General features: G+C 41.9%; 1 protein-coding gene across 1 annotated transcript in view; it reads right to left on the bottom strand.

Moving 5' to 3' along the window:
• Positions 1 to 14014, bottom strand: part of mtnr1aa (melatonin receptor 1A a) — a gene marked incomplete at both ends in the record, with an annotated part of 37142 nt that extends 23128 nt beyond the window's left edge. Inside the window, one exon of the mRNA XM_080836823.1 lies at positions 13831 to 14014. Within this exon, the coding sequence (XP_080692949.1) occupies positions 13831 to 14014 (184 nt within the window). The remainder of the gene's footprint in view (positions 1 to 13830) is intronic.
• Between the last annotated feature and the right edge of the window lie 4736 nt (positions 14015 to 18750).

Raw genomic sequence — 18750 nt, 5'->3', positions numbered from 1 at the left:
AAAACATGTGTACGCCAATCCTTCAGTTATAAATCACAAATTATCGTGGAATTGTGCACAACTGAATCTACGCCCTCAAAACGCCCCTACTTAATCTATTTAGCACAAACTCAGCGCATTCTCAATGCACAAACTCTCCGTGACAGAAAGAAAGAAACCTGTAAAAAGAAGAATTAGAGTGAAGTTGGCATCACAATCTGCTGATGGAATAGCAGATGCAGGCAATAACATTGTTCAAAAGCCTGTCTGGTGGCGGAATGGCAAAAGCAAAGTATTTGACATGGTACTACCATTTATTTATCTATTTATCTATTTACCTGTTGGTATAGTTGGTGAATCAGCTGCGCATTTCGTCTTCTCCTAGCTCTATGCCATGGCTTAGACAGATGTTGTGTAGCACACAACAGGCTAGGATGATCTGGCAAACCTTTTCGGGGTCATATAGCAGTCTCTCTCCCGATGCATACAAACATCGCCACCTTCCCTTCAGCATGCCTATGCTGCGCTCCACCACGCATGGACATGTGCTGTATTGAAGTGGGCTTCCTAGGCTATCTGAGTGAGTGCAGTCGGGATGAGAAGCCATTGGGAACCCTGTTTTACGCAGGGAATCCTCTTTCACATTTTGCTGTTCCCGGGCACTGTATGGAAATCGAATAAATGTCAAAAAGTCTGCGTGATCACGAATAACCCTTTCTCTGCTTATTGCGCAGTTGGCAATATCCTCTCACAACGACAATGCAGCCATATTTCCTACTGAAAACTAAGCCACTATTAGACTTTTTATAGGCTATAGATTGCGCGAAATGTTTTACACTTGTGGAATTATAAATTAAAACCTATTAGACGTGAATTTCATTCATGTGTGAAGTATTCTAAATGTTTAATTGATTTAATTTGAAACATTAATTTGGCCTTTCACCATTAGCCCTAATAGTGACAGTGGTGGTGACAATAATGATGATGAAACTGTGTGTCAGCGCTCGGAGAGTTTGGAATTCTGCAGTACTCCAGTATTGCCACAAGGAAATGTACTTACGCGAACTACAACAAGACGTAGAGATACGTCCTTTTCCACGTCTCAGACGGTTTTTATAAATCTGTACTTTGACGTGGATTTGATTGCACGAACACTCTAAGATCAAATCTGTGCGTAAGTACGTTTTATAAATGAGGCCCTATATCTTTCTCTCAGCAGTGTCCAACACCATCCAACAGGAACATGATGAAACAGAAGGAGAAGAAGAACAATACAGGAGAGGAGAGAGTAGTAAATAATAGACCATTTAATGGACTGCTGAGCTGGCAAAACGTTTATGACCCATTTTGGTGTAGGTACCAGGTCCATTATATAGGGTGTGAAATATAACCCCAACCCCTTTTTATGGTTGGCTTTACAACAGCTGTAGTTGTGGAGCACAACGAACTCACTGTAACTTATTATTTGAAGTCTAAACATACACACAAACACACACACGCAACACATTTGACCTATCTCCCAAAATACAGAGACATATCATTATGGCTAGACCCGACACACACCAAACACACACAAGCTTTCACACACTTACTGTTACAGTTGCAGGGGGAAAAATGCATATTACCTCATAATCATATAAGGGGGGATGTGTGCATTCTGGGGTTGGTTCTTGCATAGACAAAAGGTTTAATGCACTTTCTGAAAGAAAGAAAATCCCATCAATACAGGGAGGATGAGAGAGACAGGAAAAGACACTCTAAAGCATGATGAAGCAAGAAGGTTAGTGGCCTCTGTATTGCCTTCAGTAGCTTCAAAATAACTTCCTGTGCTGCCACTGAAGCCCTTGGAATTCCTTAACAAACTCTGGTGCATCCAAAACTCTTTTGTCCACTACCACCAACTATCAGAAAACTGATTTCTCTGCATCAGTACTGGTTTACATCTCAGCAGCCCTTATAGACTTACCACTGTTAACCTCCCTAAACTCTGCCCCCTCTCCACACCATCACCAGCCCCTCTTGTAAGGATCTTTTCTTCATATTCCCAACACCAAACTCTTCCCTGACCGTATCAGATTATTCAAAGCCGCCTCCACCACAGTCTTTATAATGCATTACTTCATCCTCTTAGTCCCCCAGTTCTGACGCCCTTGCTCTGTATAAATTCAGACTTGAGGACACCAGTTCTCTCACAGTCTAAATTTCCCACAACCAATCCTCACACCTCTTGCAGCTTCTCACCTTCCTGACCTCTGTGTCTTCAGACCCATTCGCCTTTCTTCAGTCTAGTCTTTCTAGTCTGAAGACTAATCATGCTGTTAATGTCTCTCTTTTCATCCTGTTGCCAGTTCATGCATGTTTTTATGTTTTAAATAATTTTTTCCATACCTTTTCCAAAGGTTACTCTGGGCCTGAAGAGGCTTAATCCATAAAGGAGAATATAACACACATAAACTCGTTGTCTCTCTTTCGCTTTTCCTTTTCAGTTACTCATTTTAAGACATCTATTTCCTCTAACCAACACTGAGGCCAAATTAAGAGTGCCTCTCTAACAAGCAGCACCATCTTTGATCTGCGCCTCGGATAGAAGGGACATAGTGTTCACATGAGCGGTGCTGGGGATGGGAACATTGGTGTGTTTGTATCACATAATGGCATCTTATGTAGGCCAGCTTGAGTGACTGACTGCCTTCGTCTAATTTTTTAAAGGTTCTCCCATTTGCTCTCTCTTTCTCACTCTTATTCACTGGCTCTTCCAACTATGTTTCTGTCTCTCATTTTTGTCATTCTATATTTTTATCTGTTTTTTTTTTATCTTGCCAAGCCTTAGCTATGGGTAATGTGAAGAACTGAAGTGTAAATGGTCATTTACATAGACACACATGCACACAAAAATACCTCTCTCGTCGCACACACCGTGTGTACTGTGTGCATTTGTTGTGCACAGTACTCCTTGAACAAGCCTCAGATTTTTAATGATCATTGCTGCAAGCTTGCCATGTGCACACATCATCCATGCATCACCATAAGCAGGATAACACCTCTGTCGAATATTGTGCATGCTCAGAGAGAGCTTTTTAAGAAAAACAACTGAGCTCAGAGTGAAAGGGTCGATTGGAAATGTGACTCCTAGAATGAGATAAAGACATTTCATCTACATGAGATGGCATTGGGATTTCAGTATGCCTTACCTAAATCCACCATACCCACTCACACATTGACATCAACTACACACACATACACACAACCACACTCACACATTGACATAAATTACACACAGACACACAATCACACACACTCACACACATACACACAACCACATTGACATCAACTGCACACACACATACACACAACCACACACACACACACACACACAACGGCATTATGTGGGCCTTGGGGTTGCGTGAGGTGTGCGGCGCTCCCGTGCACTTTGACATGAAGCACTATTGGCAGGACAGCTCCACAGGTGTGTGGTCTGACGACACACAGCCTGCTCCGAGCGGCAGGGGGCGGCTTCACGAGTGATGTGAACAGACAGCAGTGTCATGAGGAATGAGGACACACCGGCAAAAATATGCTCAGCTAGAGACAGACATAGGAAAAGTAAATGTAGGGGAGAGAAATATATTGGTAAGATCGTAAGCAGAACGGGGAGCAAGAAATAAAGGCGAAAGAGTGAGAATGAAGTGGAGAGGAGATATCAAGAAAAGGTGAAAAAAGGCAGAGAGGAGCACAACTTCTCTGCCCAAAAGATAATGGAATAGAAGAGGTGTAGAGAGACACATAAAAGCTGCCAAAACCCTTTAGAGGAAGACCACAACCAGCAACAGGAGGAAGCCGTAAAAGAGAGAGGCTGACCGACATAGACAGACAGGGAGTGAGATGGAATGAGTAAGTGCCTTTCTAAGAGCATGTACCCCTCACTCTCTGGCCCTGTTAGTTCTGTTTGACAGCTTTTTGCCACCCGCAAGCCTTCTCTCCAGAGGCACGGACAAGGACAGTCATGAGAGCCAAACCTAGAACTTTAGAAATCTCACATTAAGAACGCCTCTGATAGAATTAATTTCGAAACACTGTTAATGACTTAAGAATGTATTAATCAAGAGCCTTGTATTAATAATGACCTTGTATGAATCATGTGCTTATGTTAGCAGGAACATGGCTTTTCTGTGTGTGCCACTTGGTCTGCATATGTGTTTAAGAGAAGGAACCTCCTGTCCATGTTTGGGTTGGAGGTGATAAGAAGGGTCGATCTCTGCTTCATTCGTCCTTGTGTAAAACTGACATCCTTGCATGACAGGAAGCATAGTAAGATGACCTTGGATGTCGGAGACACACCAAAAGGTTATCCCTGCTGACAAAGTGTTTTGGCGTCAGAGAACGCTAACTTCTTTCTATATAAACCTTGTGTGATGTGTTTTATTTTGCTTCTCTCGTTTGCTGCAGTCTGGTAGTGAGCCCGTGCCTCTCTCTGGCCCCGCCAGGACGTGGGTGAGCCTGACAACCTTGTTGTTGTTGTATTTGTTGTTGTTGTTGAATAAATATATTTATATGCAACTCTTGAACCCTGAGGTAACTTGAGTGAATTACCTTGAATGTGCCAATGACCTCCGGACCTCTTATAGGGCTCATAGACAAAATGGAATGTTAGAACTAAAACATACTAGGTAAAAATATGTTTTTAATAACGTTTTTTTTATTATTATTAGTAATAATTAAAAAAAAAATATCTTCAAACTACCCATGCAGCTGACCTATCCAGCCCAAAGCAGCTAGGTTGACCTTTCAATTAGCAGAACAGTGGATTGGATGAAGAACAGAATGACAGAAGAGGTCAGGAGGAGGGGGGGAACAAAACCAACAAAAACACTACCTAACACAATGCAACTTTGATCTTGTTGCATGATTGCTTCATTAAGTGAACAAAGACACTGCTCTGCTATTAGACACAAAAAATACACCAACAAAGATGAGCACGGCAAAGGAGTTTGTATTGCAAGGGACCAGGAGGAGAGCATTAATTCCAAAAAGAGATTCTGTCCTTTGACAGCTGCAAACAGCCCCCGCATCAGCCAGTGATCCAGCATCGGGCACAGGGTGCTCAGAAGACTGATAGGTTAGTGACAGATTAAAGCCACAATGCAATAAACTATCACATCCACCAAGCCCACCAGGGCAGCACAGCCAGCGGTTTAACTGACCCCACTCTGATGAGGGACTGAAAAAGCAGATTGATATGCGTCACCTCCCTCGCTTTGTGTAAGCGCCAGGGAATACAGGAGAGCTCAAACAACAAAAGTAAACACTGAATGCAGTGGAGAAAAGGAGAGAGACAGAGAGAGAAAGCTGGAGAATTGCAGAGATTGTTTAAAAGAGCAACACAGCAACAACCAGGGAAAGCAACAGTGATGAGAATGGCGAGAGAAGGAGAGCGCAAAAAATAGCCCAGGTGGGTGTGTGAGCGAGCGAGTCAGCAAGAAACGGGGAACGCCACACAGGGAAGGAGAGGCAGACTGAGAAAGAAGGAGCTCAGACTGAAAGGAGCAGACAATGACTGAACACTCCTAGCTCCAGTGCCAACACAGTTTAAAGTGTTTCCTCGTGCCCGTTCACAGAAGGCAAAGGATGTCACGCCACTGACTTCAGCAGCCCACGCATGCTGGCTTACGTCAAGGGACACCATTATGGTGATGGAAAAAGGGACAGACATTAGACACTGCACTTCACAACTGCAGGTAGCAACCCAGGCAAAGAGATGTCCTCCACTGTTCAGACAAATTCTCAACGAATCGGTCAACTTCAGAAACCATTGAGTAGATGCAGTGTTCATTTACTGGTCTCCCTGCATTCTACCTTTGCTACATGCTATTGCTGTTTCAGAGGGCAGACGTGGGCTGGGTTTGCACTTCTTCTGCTTTTTTGCCCAGAACTTTCGCATGTCGAACAGCTTGCCATGAAGGCTCGGGCCCAGCACTGATGTTTGAGTGACCACCTCAACACAGATGTCTTACAGCAAGTAAACGAAGAAACCCATTACTGCCAGTTTTTGCTACAGCCAGTCTTCGTTCTGTTACAGAGGTTTTCTATTCTATTCCAGGGCAATCAGGAAGGTGATTGAGCACTCCCCCCCAACCCAAACCCTAAAACCACAGCCTGATGATCCCATCCTGATCTGGCGTGAGTCCAGAGGCTCATCCGTCTCGGAGACCTCACCTCACTCCCCTCTTTTCGTCTGGGTTTATGTGCTGCCCATCACTCTGGCACTTTTACAGCTGTCTACCAGGAATCAGGGGCTAGGACTGCTCCACACATTACCTGATTAAGGAGCCTAGAGTAGCAATGGTTGTGCTTGGCTGGCCACCTGGCTAACTGACTGGCATTGGCTTTCCCTAAGGACATGATCCTTTCTGAACTAGTGAAACAATACCAAGCCACCAGTAGACTGCACTCAGGGTAAGAGGCCATTGACAGCTTGCCACTGACATCCAATTTATCCATTCAACTTTATTTATACAGTGCCAAAACAAGAAAATACAGAGCCCAGGGCCCGGACTCCGTAACATACAAACACAACAATCCACACTAAGTAAACAAAGTTAAGCAGCAGTTAATTTCGTTTGATAACTGACTGGCCAACACACAAAGGCTCAGGTGATTCTACTACACCCACTTCTCCTTATGCTTGCGGAAGGACCTAGCAACATTAAACTATTTGAAAAGTCATCCATCAGGGTATACCATCTCTAGAGGTTGCATGAGCACTCAAGCATTCGGGTGCTTGAGCACTTACATACATTTTGAAGTTTCTACATTAACATTAAGTACTTCATCATACCTTAATCATGTGATGGTACCTATTACCTCAAGTGCCTACTATTTTAGCTGACTGGAAAGTAACATTAAAGTTTTGTGATGACACAGAGGGTTGCTGTTAGGTGATGCTATCAATTAGGCCTATTAGTTTTATAGGAAACAAGTAATCGATTCATGAAATGATGCACTTATGCAACCTCTAGCTGGTGCTTAAGCGGCTCTGTAATTTTACTATACGCTGTTACAAAATAACAATGGAATGCTATGAACTGGACTGCACTGATCTTTGTACTGTGTGAAGCCCTAAGGTGTTTGGTCTTTGTACTGTTTGAAGCACAGAGGCTTTTACTGTGTAAAACTGAGGTTTGAACTGTGTGAAGCACTGAGGTTTGTACTGTGTGAACCACTGAGGTTTGTACGGTGTGAAGCACTAAGCACTGAGGTTTGTACTGTGTGAAGCACTAAGCACTGAGGTTGGTACTGTGTGAAGCACTGAGGTTTGTACTGTGTGAAGCACTGAGGTTTGTACTGTGTGAAGCACTGAGGTTTGTACTGTGTGAAGCACTGAGGTTTTTACTGTGTGAGCTCTTCCACTGCTTGTATACCTGGTGCTGCGTTGCCCATACCCTCATATGGGTTTCCTGTTTTTCCCCTTCCTTTGGTTTAAGGCTCACTCATCTAACACACAAAGTACCATCAGGGGAGACTGATCCGGACGCTCCAGCAGGACATCACAAATGCCCGAGTGAGCTTTCAAAATGGATGCCTGTCTGAATTACTTTTTGTGTGTGCGTGTCTGTGTTTGTGTGTGTGGGTGAGACAGAGAGTAAGCCTATGTGGGTCTTTGTGTGTCATAACAGATAGCTTTGATCCAGGAGGACATCAGGTTCCACCTCATGCCGTTTCTACTGTTTAAAGACTAAGGATTCCCGTTGCGTGGCTTGGGCACATCTGGTAATTAGACGCTCTCCTGGAAAATAAGAAAAAGAAAAATCACTTCCACATCTACACACATCAAATAAATCTCTCTCGCTCTTTCTCTCCCTCAGTCTGAGGCTTTCTGCTTCAGCACTTGCTCAGCATGGTGTCATTCTGAAAGAGCATCTCAGGAAAACTGTGATCCGTGGTGTTGACTCACTTGGCAGTATTTAACCATCATCCAGTGGTCTGTAAATGCTTTACAATCTTGAATCTGTGACCCGGAGTTGTCTGTTTATCTTTTTTTCTGTTTACATAATTATATTGAGAGTGTATCGTGCATTACTGCCTGCAATCCTATTTAAACTCACACAGACCAGCAACTATCACTTAGCATTGAACTTTGCAGAAGCTTGACACCTGGGGCCTGACCCCTCAAAGCGCTTCATTTCCAAACAGACCATCTAATCAGAAGGCAGGCCAAGAGTTTCCCACCAAAGGCTTGTCAGTCATTATCCTTCATACACCACAACATTCGAAAAGTAGGTTTGCTTGGTAACTGTTGCAGTTTAAGATAACAGGGAGATTTTCAGCCCAAGGCTTTTGAAAAAGCATTTTTTTCTTGCTTTAACAGCGACATTCTACCTTGTATGTCCTTTTAAAAACTCTGATAAGAGTTTTCTGGTCCACTATGCTTGCCTCACCAGAGGGAAATCCCAGAAAGTGCACAGGCGTGTGGGGACATTTCCACAAGGCCCCTGATACTGTTAAGCACTTGTTTAAAAATGTTTTTTTTTTTTTTTTTTTTCACATGGAGCTACGACAATAAACACTGGCCTCCTGATGAACGTGGAGGTTGTGGTAATGCCAAAAACAATACAGCCCAGGGCTCGCAGCCAAAGAAAACCCACGGAATATACAATGTTTAAATTGTGACATTTATAAAAAGAATTCATGCCTGGATATCTCGAGACAAATGAAACTGGAGCACACACACTGGGAATCATGGGAAGGCTCCTATGAAGTTCCCATGATGGCATCAGCTTGCCTCTTTGCATTAATGAATATGACACATTCTACTCTACATGTTCACTGCAACTGACAGACTAACTCTATGGTATCTCAAATGAACTTCCTCTGTTATATGGGCCATTCTACCGAATTGGTGCAAAGTCAGGTCGGAAATATTTTGAATTTTTTTATGTTTTATTCCCAAAACTTTGTCTGTATGTATATTGTTCCATATCTAAAGTACACATATCTAGTAAAAGAACAGTCAATTTTTATATTGTATTTTCAGAATGTGTTGGAATGTTTTTCCTCTTCCAAAAATTGTCACTACCGAAACATCACATTTACTATAGTAAAAAAGTATTATCATTGACCTGTTCAGATTGTGTTTCCTTCCCTTCTCTGAAGAGTATTTTTACAAATATTTCTTGAAGGTTTTCATAATGAAATTCATAAAAATGAAATTTTAACCAAATTTTCAAGTTCAATTTATACAATTCATCAAAATCTAAGTGCAATATTTCTTTGTAAAATGCAAAATACTGATCATATTGATTCCAGAGTTGTTGATTGATGAAATTGAACCAACAGTAATCCAATCAGTATCATAACATTTTAGTTGATTACTTAATATACTTAATTTTTTACAAAACATCCAGTGTTTCGGTAGTGCTGCACTGTTTCGGTAGTGACATCCAGTGTTTCGGTAGTGACTGCACTGTTGGATGGATGTTCATTTCTCTCCCAAAATCATCCAAAAGGTGCTCTGGGCCGCCCTTTAGTCAACACAACACATTTATTTAAAAATTATGGGATCAAACTACTTACCATTTCATTTTGTCACTACCGAAATCATCTGGTCACTACCATATGTTTCGGTAGTGACTGTTTCGGTAGTGACAATTCTAGCTAACTTTAAGCATAAATAAAGAATTCTAGCAAGCACACGGCTTGCAAACACATCTTTGAAGAGGTGAACACACATACAAACATAAGATTTTCCATGAAACCCCAAAAGGTTTACTTAATTGAAGAAAAGATGCGTTTCGGTAGTGACAATTCTTAAGGTTACACGTCGATTTTCAGACTTTGGAACACATTTATATAAAAACTATGGGATTTAGCTACTTACCATTCAACCATGAGGGACAGAGATGCAGTGTCAATGCATGGTCAAAAATGCAGAGTCGTGGCTAAAACACAAGCTCAGCCAATGGACTAAAACTGTTGTGTTTCGGTAGTGACATGAAAACTAGGGACATGATTTTTTGAGTATAGAAAATTGATTTAAAAATTAAACCCACAATAAATCTAAATATTCCAAGTTCTGTTTCAACCCAATCATAAAGATCTTTGAAATTAAATCATTGAAAAAAATCAAAAAAAATTGAAAAGTGTTATTTAAAGGCATTGAAATTTAGATGTCAGGGTTGGGGACAGCTACTTCCCAATAGAAAGTACCCTATAAATGATGATTTTGTATATATTTAGCTTATCACTATCTCATGTAATGCATTGGGTTTATATAGACCATAACATGTTCTAATTAAATATCTATGCCTAAATACCTAAATGTTTTGTAAATAGTTTTTATTGTTGAGGGACTGCATATTACACGAATTCGGTAGAATGGCCCATATATGCCACATGCTGAGAAGTCAATCTAAAATCTTTTTTTTCTTTCCTGTGAGATCCGATATATCACTCAAAGTCCAAGGTGGTGACATCTCCGCCCACCCATGACATAATTGCCATTAGCTGAATGTGCAGGGACAGCTGTATTCTGCCTGTCAGTCACAATGGAGGTGGACAGATGTGCTCATGACATGGAGGCATAACAGCACATGCCCTTGTGTGTGTGTGCGTGTGTGTGTGTGTCGTGGTGTGTGTGTAATATGTGCCACAGCCCTCGTGCTCAAATATAATTCACTCATGACAGGTGAGAGTATAATGACTCTTTGCCTGGCATTTGTGTTTGCTGCCTGGCCCAAGCTCTCAGTTTAACATCACAATATAGTGATCACTCAATCACCAACCAATACAAACCAAGTCTATAGTATGCAAAATGATAAATGAACATATTTATCTATCAGCAAAGATTTCAAGCGAAGTTTACATACTCTGCAGTGAAAATGCCCAGTGTTTAAGTTTACTCAAATTAACCTTGGCGTTGTTTCTGTGAGTCAACAAAAATGCAGACTTCAAATTGGCTTCCAGATGATCCATACTTTTGGAGCACAGCAGTTCTGGCAAGCAGCAGTGGGCCAGCTACTGACTGCAGCGAGCAGAGCCAGTGAGCACCACAGAGGAAGACCAGTAATTCCCTCTCCAGCACTGACCTACAAACGCCAGCATCAGCACTGTAAGGGCCCAGAGAGAGAAAGAGAGCAAAGGCAAAGAGCGATAGAGAGAAGGATGGAAAGAGAGACTGACGTGAGAGCGTGTGCAAGATAAGGTGTGTGTGTGTATGGTAAGCATGTATGTGTATGAGCGAGGGAGAGGGAGATGGACAGAGAGTGAGAGACATCTGAGATTATGGGAGCATTGCTGCTGCTGCTGAAATCGGACTGGCCTGAAGCACAGAGGAGGATGTGATATGTGCTAAGAGCCATGCAGCTTCAAATCCCTCCAGCCCTACCCCCATCCATCAGGCAGTGTTGTGTGTGTGCAGGGAGGAAGGTGGGCAATGTGCCAGTGCCTAAAGGCAATGGTGCTCTTGAAGTGCATACATTTTGTCAATGTTTTAGTTTGTTTCTGTATGGTATTTTTTTTTTATTTATTTTTTTTGCTTTGGTGCGTAGTATAACCACGGCGGCTCCCTGCCAAGGTGATGAAAATTCAGATAAATCGCATAGAATAAACGGATTGAGAGTCCTGGGCAAGTCTTTTAGAAAGTGCATTTAGAGTTTATGGGCTGGTCAAACATGAAGACTCCTGACACAGTCGAATGCTTTACCAATAGCTATTCAACTGTCCGAAATGAGAGAGGGAACGTATGCAACGACGGGGCCTGCTTCACAATATATGTGCATTTTTTCTCTTGTGAGGCACGGGACATTTCGGCCGACTAGTATTTATGATTATTAAGACTATGATTCTTTCCCTGATATAATATGCACTGTAGACTGGTAGACTGTAAATATGATCGTGGAGAAAACCTCGGTATTCCCTCAATCCCAGACAAAAATGAACAAACACTTTAACTTACACGATTGTTAGACTTGCAAGCATCGCATACTTAATTTAAACAAATAATTCCATTGTTCTAAAGTTAAATAATACAAAATAAGTGAAATAATTGAATGCTTTTTGAGAGTCACTTCGTAATTTAGTGACCATACAACCCTGGATTCTAAACTCCTAATGAAGGAGGCAGTGCACAACCAACTCATTAAGATATAATCTTTTCTGCCAAGCTATTTATGTAACTGTTGTCCCTGTATATTCCAATAAAAAAACCTAAATCCATGACAGCAGTGGCTTGTTGCATAATTCTGTGTACAGTTTGCGTGAAAAAAAAAACAGGGATTACAATATAGTCAAGGAGAAATGGGAAAATGTCCCCTATGTTAGAATAAAAGAGGTGGAGCTTGCAGGACAGATGAATGAGGGAGAGCAAAGAATTAATCCCATCCTGGCGTTTCGCATCAATTCACAACATCCTCCGTTAATAATATTTCGAGGGGCCGATGCACTCAGCAGTGGAATTCTGTAAAGTTGCTGAGGATTGACGAAGCTCATTACATATAGGCTATTTCTCCAAATGTGGTAGAAATAGTCCTGCTGGGTAAACAACAACAGGGTTATGAAAAATGATGGATATTTATGTGAAAAAAAATAGGAATCACTGACTCATTCATTTCAAAAGTGGTGGGTGCGCACAGTAGTGTGTCTAGTGGCAGGCGCAGCTTCTCCCGAGATTAAAGCACGATTGCCACACATAATGAGTGAGAGTCGTTTTCAAACGTTACAGTAATATTAGTATTAATATTCATATTTCTTGCTATCTAGTCGGAACGTGTGGCGTGAGATACGTGGTACACATATTGAAAATGCCCAGTGGGTGACCCAACTAGTAGCCTACGAGCCTACGAAAATAGCATTCCGCTGTGTAATTATTCTTATTTTATGAAAGTAAATGGGTGCACAGAAATTCCCATTGGTAACTTGAAGTTCAGGTTGCTCCTCTGATATACAGTACACCTAAACAATCTCGAAGCAGTTCACGTCGAAGTTCAGAGGCAGCTGCCTAGACAGACCGCTTTAAATCCTACTTCCATCCAAGCAACCCAAGGCACTGTACGTCAATCACTCTTAAATCCCCTCTATTCATTCTACTCGATCATCTAAAGCAGCGAGGCACGTCTTCAACGAACTTACTCCCACTGTCGTAGGAATACTGGCAACTTCTTGGGTTGGAAACATTCGGCGTAGCAACGAAGACCACTGGAGTTATTGGCTTTGTAAAGGCAAACTAATGAACTGACAAAAATACACAACGATGCACAACTGTGTCATTCATTCATAACGCAACTACTGTGCCATTCATGCATAACGCATCATATAGGCCTAGCATCTTTGATAGTTGTCCAATAGTCCGCTTTTTCCATTATATAAATATGATACTAAAATCGTGACACAGCGGGTAATGTATTGTTTCTCTGTGTAACAGCGAGGGCAATATGTAAATATGCATTCCAACATCGTCTCAGCAATATTTGAGTCAGTATGAGGTGCCTGGTAAGGACGCTCATTAGCCTGTAGGTTATTCTAAAGGTAAACACGTGTAGCTAGTTGAATATCAGAGCATGAGAAAAACCTGTTAGGATACAGTGATTATTAGAAGATAATGGTACGTTCCCGTGAAATCGAAATGATACTTCAACAGCGCCGAGCTACTCAATCGGTCTATACCGAAATGTGAGCGTTTTGGCACTTTTTCGTTTAAACAGACACATTTAAACCACTATGAAACGAATACGTATACAGACGTAGGACAGAACGAATACAGATGTAAACCACATTATTTTACTAAAGGTATATGCAAAGAGTCACTTAATGCAACTACCTCAGCTCTTCGGAGCACTCTCTTTTGCTCGCATCACTCACCTGCGTTCCTCAGCTTCTTGTTTCTATAGACGGAGAAAATCACCAAAAGGTTCCCGAGAATATCAACCACTATTGTGAATATCAAGAAGCAGCCCAAAGTTGTAGTGACCCACGGAGGTCTATTTAGAGGTTGCTCGTTAAGGTCCTGCGAAGAACTGTTCAGATTACTTCCATTTATAAGCATTGTATATTCTCACGTAACTTTCCTTAAAGTTAATAAAATAAATGTGCACATTCGCATTCCATGAAGTCTAAATGTTCACGCCGAAGCTGCCGTGAGGTTCTCTGATGCTTCTTCGCCTCTCCATGGTGTAGGTATGTATATTCCCCAGTTTGGCGGTCAACTTTCTCTTTTTACAGTTGAACTGGGATGTGCCAGGAGGTTTCACTTTTATGGGTATGTGTGCTCCCATCACATGGTCGATATGTGGCATCCAGCGGCAACTTTAGACCTCCCCAACATGAGATTAAATTGAGTACCGCGGATTGCGAGCATGCTGCCGCGCTGTGGCAGCGAAGGGAAACAGTGCTCGCGCGATGCCGTACACAACTACCCTCCCATCTCCTCCCCCAATACCCGCTTAGAAGCCTCGATGCTCGCTCATTCACACCTCGCAGCAACTCGCCGTTCATTTATTCATGTGCTCATTCATCATTATTTAATAAATAAAGAAAAAAAGGCTCTCATGCTTTATTTATTCTACGTCTTCCTATCCATTCACATGTTCTGAAACAGGCACATGGCAACACAGTGTGATGATAATAATTGAGTAATATAATGAGAAAGTAATTATAATGATGATGAATGATAACAATAATAATAATAACAATAATGCTATGGCGATGATGTTGACGATGAAGAAGATGACGAAGATGAACTGGAAAATGGATATTACATAGATTGTATTATGGACCAGATACTAGATATGATCATGTTACATTAAAAAAACATTATCATCCTTTAAGATCTGTGTGGTCTCCATCATGTGGATAAAGGGAAGGCTTGTTATCTCTCTCTCTCTCTCTCTCGCTCTCTCTCTCTCTCTCTCTCTCTCTTTATTTTGATACTGCTCACAGTGTAAGCTAAGCACTGGAGCTTGTGATGCTGTCAAATAACGGAGTATATCTCTGGATGCCCAAATATACCACTTATCTCATCATGACAGGCATTGAAAGAATACAACAAAATAATGTTTTTGTTATCTTTGCCATCTTTCATTATGCCATCGCCTACACAACTCTGTGAGAAGGTTTTTTTGAAAGCCTTAATAGATGTATACCACATGTCTAACCTACCATAATGCTACAATGGCTCTGATAGACATTTATCCAATAATAACCCAGCATCTGTTATAGAAATGGATGGATTCTAACAGAGCTAAACATAGCACAGAGGAAAAAACCCAACAAGGACATGTGACTGGCTTGCTATCGCACTCTCTCACATACTCTTATACAGTCTCTCTGCAACCAGCTACAAATGTGTGTACAAGCAGTCTCTCTTCCACCTACTTCTACACACACAAACACACACACACACACACACACACACACAAGGTCCCCAGTGGATCTGTGCATCACCCCGTCAGACATTGAGAGGGGTTGTCAGTAAGCCTCACACAAAAAGACCCTGCTGCATTAATGTAACTTTAATGCAGAAACATCTCACTAATGGGCTCTCTGTGGTGAAAACAGCTAATTGGGATGTCAGTGTAGGATTCCTTTCTCCTCTGTCCCTTTTGCCCTCTTCCTTGGCTCTGTTCTCTCCACTCAGATTGTACTGTGTGCTTTTCCTCTCCCTCACCGGGGCTTGCTCCTCCATTTAGGCAGCAATGGGTTCAATGCATGGAGCAACTTTATAACCAGGGCACCCCTATGATTTGAACGTGACAGTTACGACATGACACAATGATATTCATGTGAAAATGTGCTGTGTTTTGGTTACACTGAATGGTCTGAGATTTCAAGTTATCCCACATGTATTTTTAGTCTTAATAACCCAATTGACTTCTTTGTACAGCAAAGTAATGGGTACTCTTGTGGTCTCAGTTGCACTGCACTGCTATCTACAGCCATCTGCTCAATGAAAGGTGTCCCATTTCCTGGATTACATTCCGTAGGGAACCTCTTGCATAAGAACATGAAAAGATGGAGTTGTTGTCTTGTCTCAGTGCATACCCCACTTGGTAGCACGTTACCTTTTTAAAAAACCGAAGCCTGGTAAAACACCAGTGTGTATTGTGAGATTTTCGAAATATAGTCATCGTTGTGTCTTTGAGGCTGACCAAACTAGCGAGTGTGTGCCTGTCTACCTGTTTACAAGTACTGCAGACATGTATCAGAAACAAACCATTCAGTAATGACACATACAGTAGTTATGGCTTCGATGGAGAGAACAGACCTTGAAATGCATTCAGAGAGCACACACTGGTGTTAAAGATTTCTCAGTCTGAAGTGATTCAGGAGGAGCTAGAGGAACAATTTCCTGCAACCTGATGAAATTAGGCATACCCACAACTGCTAAAAGCAAAGTCATGTTTTCAAGGAGAATTGCAGATTTCTTTATGCTCTGTAATTTTGTTTCAATGGCTGCAGTCTTTTTTAAAGGACAATTGCATTTGAAGAGGCAAAAAACCATAGGCAGAGAAGGACAGATGCAGAAGGGGAGAGAAAGAGAGAGTCTGCAGGTCTGTAGGCTGTCTGAACAGGAGACCACTAGACAGGCACGTGGTCTCGTGCTCCAAGGACTAAAACTGCAGCCGCTTGTGTCTGTCTCTCTCTTTCTCTCCCTCTCTCTCTCTCTCTCTCTCTCTCTTTCTCTTTCTCTCCCTGTCTGTATGCACATGCTTGATGCAGGGAATTGACTGAGGACATCACTGACAGGACACTATTCTCTTGAGGCAAAGTCTTATCTGACTTCTGTTGGAGATTAGTGACTGACTTCCAAACTAAACCTGTCAATGTCTCAAAGAGCCTCCACTTGGTGGGGGTAGGATATAGTATAAAAAAGAAAACAGTATCCAGACAATTTATCTGTTATTTGTTCCAAGTTATCCAAGAGAATAAGCATGACCAATGCCAAAACCCTGCACAGGATCATGGGAAACATAATTTTTTTGTATCAGTCCCTGCTGCCCAACACCCGTGTTAACATTGGATGTGCCTGCACTCTCCCTCTACTAAGAAACAACCATTTAAATCCCACACTTTGCTTATACTTCTGCTAAAAAAGAGGCTACCTACCTTAGACAAGTGGTCACGACCCCCTTAAGTGGTCCATTGACCTTCAGATAAACATGTTGTATTATAAAATATATATTTGTAAAGCCTCCTCTCTCATGTTTTGTTAGAGTTTAAATACATGGCAATATGCAATTATGGAAAGTAGCCAGAGCCAAGGCTATTCACTGCCCTTAGTTTGACCTGAGAATACACACTAATGCATCCATCTTAAAGGGAGTGAAAGGCCAGCCAGCGCTGTTGTAACAATGACCAGACATTTCACTTCTGCCTGGGTAGTTCCCAAGAATGTCAAAATAAACCAAAACTTACTGTAAAAAACTATAGTTTTCCCCAATTCTGAGTGAATGTTAACAATTGTACAGCAGTCTACTTAGATTGCAATGCAGTTTACTTAACCAGGGACTGAAGATTATCCAGGGCAATGGCTACAGCAAGTCTAGGTGAGCATTTAAAACTTGATCTTAAATGATGGTGTGAGGTATTCGACATGGATTAGTCCCCAAACATAGGTAAACAAACACACACACACACACACACACACACACACACACACACACACACACACACACACACACACACACAATCATGCCTGTGATGTGAAATTGTCCCACGCTCCAGTTACATACCCCCCTTCTTAATATCAAGGAAGAGGTCCAATCATTGGAAAAAGAATTAAAAACTCAACGTCAAACAGCACCATTTTTGTATCTTTAATAGCTGACAGCTCTAAACTGCCTGTGTGGGTCAATTTGTGTGTCACAGACGAGGGGACCAGGCCTGGTGGCTGAAATCCTCTCAATATCCAGGAATGCTGGTTTGGTTCGAGTCCACCTAGGGTCAGAGAGCCAGCACTGCTTTCTTGAATGTTCCACTAAGATAACTCAAATGGGAAATGTTAAAAAAAGGAAAAAACACACACACACACACACACACACACACACACACAAACACACAAAAGTGTCAAGAATAGGGTGAGACAAACAAGGGTGAGGAGAAAGAGCCAAGAGAGAAGAAAAGCCTGAAGTAGATAGAAATAAACAAATGATAAAAACATAGCAAGGTGGATTTAGATAAATAAAACAGAAAGAGAGACGACAGATTAGGCGAGTGGTAGAACAGAAAAGAAATACAGAGCATGCAACAGATGAAGGAAATAGGATGACCGATAGTGAAACAGAGATAGAGAGAGGAAAAAAAGATGGAAAGAGATAGACAGAGCGAGATAAAGGTGACAGCAGCTCTCCTGACACAGGGCCGGCCCTGTCTGTAGACAGTAGACATATCAAACTTCAGAGAGCACGGGTATGGAAGCAGCAGTGGCTGCAGGATACGTCTGCTCTCTGTTTCCCAGCGCTCTTGCTAAAGAGCAACAAACGCATGTGCCACAGCCTCGGGACCCAGCTCCTCCGTCTCAGACTAATGTTGATGATTTCCTAACAGAAAAAGAGATGGCAGCAAGACGGAGGTGTTCCACCATGACAGTGACCATGAAGTGTTTTTCACCGTGTAAGTTCACACACATTTGCGTTAAATTGACTTGTTAAAAAGTGGGGTGCTGGGGGTGGTGAACCTTTTGTGAGACAATTGAAAAGAAAATGAGCATGAGAAATGTGTTGACAAAATAGGAAAATGGGAAACATTAGGAAGAGGGGGAAAAAAAAGCAAAAGCCCATTAAG

Source organism: Sprattus sprattus, assembly GCF_963457725.1.
Source record: "Sprattus sprattus genome assembly, chromosome: 4".
NCBI lineage: Eukaryota > Metazoa > Chordata > Actinopteri > Clupeiformes > Clupeidae > Sprattus > Sprattus sprattus.
Note: the sequence above shows the minus strand (reverse complement) of the source record. Positions and strands in the feature narration are given on the sequence as shown.